The sequence below is a fragment of the Henckelia pumila genome, chromosome 2 (genome assembly GCF_033568475.1).
Source record: "Henckelia pumila isolate YLH828 chromosome 2, ASM3356847v2, whole genome shotgun sequence".
NCBI classification, from domain to species: Eukaryota; Viridiplantae; Streptophyta; class Magnoliopsida; order Lamiales; family Gesneriaceae; genus Henckelia; species Henckelia pumila.
This window is the reverse complement of record NC_133121.1, coordinates 16,205,387-16,209,069: the sequence shown is the minus strand read 5'-3', so window position 1 is coordinate 16,209,069 and position 3,683 is coordinate 16,205,387. Positions and strand designations below refer to the sequence as shown.

Here is a 3,683-nt window from a genome sequence, read left to right as displayed (position 1 = left end):
TATGTTATTTGATAATAATAAGGGAATTCTCGTCGATTTTGCCAAATAGAGGTTTCAGGTCTTATTTTAAAAATAAGTTGTGATGGTGTTCGAATGAACTTATTTTAAAAAATTTAAAGATGTTGATGTGTTTAGTATTATAAAATCTTTTTAATTGTTGAAATTACCTAAAAGGAAAACATACTATAAAAATAATTTAAATAGTAACATACATTTAAAAATAGTTTTAAATTTATTATAAATATTAAACATATATAAAAAATAAAACTATTTTTAATTTTAATTTAGAAAAAAAATTTGATAAATTATGTATAAAAAATAGACAGAGGACGTTGTGAAAATTTAATAAAATATATAAGGATAATATGATGAAGTAAAATATCAAAATAAGAACTTATGTCAAACAAACTTAAAGAGCTCATAAACTCTGAAATTTTTAAGTTGTATGACCTTACTTTTTTAAAACACAATCTTATTTTAAAATTTTAATTCTCCAAAATAGTCCTCTATATTTCCATAAATCTTCGTCATATCCTCAATTTATAAAATATTAAATATTTTTTAAAAATAAAATTTCCAAATAATATCAATTAAATTTCCATAAATCTCCATCATATTCTCCACACCATTAAATATTAAATATTATTTTTTAAAAAAATTCCAAATCACATAAATTTTTCTAAAATAAAATATTATAACAATTTTATTTTTTAATATATGTTTATTCTAAAACTATTTTCATATATGTATAACTCGAAACATTATTTTCATATAATTATACCATTTTTGGTAATTTCGACGATAAAAAGGTCTTATAATACCAAACACATCAACATCTTTAAGTTATTTAAAATAAGTTTATCCAAACACTTTAACAGCTTATTTTTAAAATAAGTTCTAACAGCTTATAAGCTCGTAAAACAGTTTTTAAGCTCTAGGAGCTTATAAGCTCTTTTTAATAAGTTTAGCCAAACGCCCTCTTATACAACAAAAAGGAAAGATGGAGTGTAACTATAAAAATCTAATACATTTTAACATATAAATTTTTTAAAAAAACCGATTTTTTTAAAAAAAACTAATCTATCGATTCGAACTTGTCCAATTCGCCGGATCACCGCACACCCATAAATCATAACCGGACTGATCGTTAAGAAGTCCGATCACGATTTTGGGTCAAACCCGTTTAACCAAGTATCCGATCCGTTGGCCAAGGGCCGGTTTCAGGTTGGGTCAAGATTTGACCCGGTCCTTGGCCATGTCTGTTCAATTCAAAACGATAAATATTTGAATGCAAAAGCAACAAGTTTGTACAACTGTACATTAAAAAATGTCACCCCTGTTCAAAAAAAAGAAACAAAACGTAACCTTAAAACCAAATTTTTTGTCGTAACTTGTAGATTCCAACTGGGTTCCTCATAATCTCTTTAATTTGATTTTTTTTTTTGGCGAATTTCGAGCGAAGAAAAAAGAAAAGAAATCAGATATGCGAACCCCGTGTTGCCATACATTTCTGGCATTAATCCTGAAATTCTTGAATTTTTTGCAGACATTCATCGGTGTCTCAATGATAATATACTCAGCTTACATGCTTAATCAATGGCACAGCCACCATGAAGACGTTAGTTTCCCAAATTTCCCGCCTCCGCCGACCGTTGTTTCGTTTAACCATAATGCTGGCCTTGATTCCCAGTCCCTTCCAGCTACATGGTACCGATTATTTTCTCATTTTCTTAATATCGATGAGTTTTCCTGCATTGATCGTAGCAAGTTATTGAGGTTTCTGATTCGATCCTGAAATGGGTTTTCATTTCTAGTTGATTTCGCTGTGTTTTTTGAGATTTATAAGGTGAAATCGGTATGATTTGTCGATTGAAGGTGGCGGAGATCAAGAATGAATGTGATCGTGTAATTGAAAAAAATAATAAATTGTTCAGCAATTATACAATGGTTATATATCCATATCTTTAATTTGGGCAGGTTCATTTATGGATTCATGGGAGTTGGGATTTTGATGTGTTGCATTACTTGCATCGGCCACTTCGCAGCTGAAGCAATCAATGGCTGTTGCCTTTGCTTTGTATCCTTTTTTCGCAGACCTACCATATACTACACATTTAGGCATGGACAAAACCGAGAAAAAAATTGATCATTTTATATCTGCAGATGTTCTTTGCTACAGATTTTGAACTAAACTCTTAAGATTATTGAATGTGAAGCACGGTGAATCTCATATGCACGGTGCTTGTAGTTTCTTACACCACTTCGTTGGTAACATTATTTGATTGAAATAGAATCATATTATGGATTGAATGAAACAGAGAGGTGGGGAGATTTCAAAGTTCTCATTGTAAAAAAGATGGCCGGGTATTAGATTATGGATGGTCGGTGCTTTTAACAGAGAAAGGATGGAGCTTTTACTGTTGGCGTGAAGTATGTGGATTGCTGAGAAATATGAATGCACTTTTGTCTCTATGAATGTTTGAGAGTAGGAGAGATTAAATTAAGTATCTTTTGGAGGTAAAGATAAAATCTAGTTATCTTGCTTTATTTCTGGCACGATACTGCTGCATAACCTGAAGTTTGTGAGCTTTTGTGAACTTGTCATACCATGTATATATATCCTTGACCACATAATCCTTCCAGTATGCTTTGCTTAGTACAGTATTTATTCTACTGGAAGTGAGTTTAGTGGCTTTTATTTCACTCAATCACCAATGGCAGAAGGTAGGTGATCGATGTTTTGATGCTGGTGTGCTTGTGTTCTTTTACCTTTTTTGCTTTTCTTTAAAACACAATCTTTTCCAGGAGCTTCCTTTCGACCCCACTGGAGAATTTGAAAGTCTATGTGCCTTCATCAAAAGCAACGTGGACGTGTCCAAGTGTGTTGGCATCGCTATTGTTACGATACAGGCATGTTTTTGTCCATGTTCTACATTTGACATGTAAAAGATATACAAAGTCTGCAGCAAAATTTGACTGCTCATGTATATCGAACTCGTTGGGATTATAATACTTGTTACAGTTGAATCATTGCATGTTAGTATGTTTGGACATTCCGTTCTCTGTGATTGATTTTGATACACTTCTTGCTAGTTTAAGAAAAGGGAAATATGTTAAAACAAAACTGTTACCTGTCACAGTTTAAGCTTGCACTTGTTAATCATATTCAATGTACTTTGACATCATATGAATGAATATTTCTTTTCCTTTTCAGGTACTGTCCATACTTTTTGCCATAATACTCAGATCATCAGTTTCGAGTCAGAGAGATGATGACGACATCGAGGAAGATTATGATTTTAGGGGTAGAACAAGGGAACCTCTTTTACATTCACATTCTGGCAAAGCATCCGCGTCGCCCAGAGGCGATTCTGATATATGGAGTTCTAGGATGAGAGAAAAGGTATATATTTGAGTTTTTTTTTTCCTTTGCCATGATCAAACCATAATGTAGTTATTTTTGTTCATATGCTTCTAAGTAATTCGTTTTTCTGTACTTATAATTATTTTTGGGTAAATATTTTAAACTTTTAATGAACTTCTTGTCGCAGTATGGCTTGAATGGTGGTGATGCGAAGCCTAGTTTACTAAACCAAAACTCATTCTCTGATTCGAGGCAGTGAGTGATTCTATGTTTGCCAGATGTGTACCAGTGTTACAAAACATCATTCTTTTATTTATCT

The 3,683-nt window shown here is 31.9% G+C and overlaps 1 protein-coding gene across 1 annotated transcript; it reads left to right on the top strand.

Annotated features, from left to right (window-relative positions):
* The first annotated feature begins 1,483 nt into the window (after nucleotides 1-1,483).
* Nucleotides 1,484-3,683, top strand: LOC140882294 (tetraspanin-18-like). The gene is made up of 6 exons (XM_073288220.1): nucleotides 1,484-1,707; nucleotides 1,978-2,077; nucleotides 2,644-2,724; nucleotides 2,806-2,910; nucleotides 3,215-3,403; nucleotides 3,552-3,683. The coding sequence occupies exons 1-6, from the start codon at nucleotides 1,484-1,486 to the stop codon at nucleotides 3,621-3,623; spliced, it is 771 nt and encodes a 256-aa protein (XP_073144321.1). The 3' UTR covers nucleotides 3,624-3,683.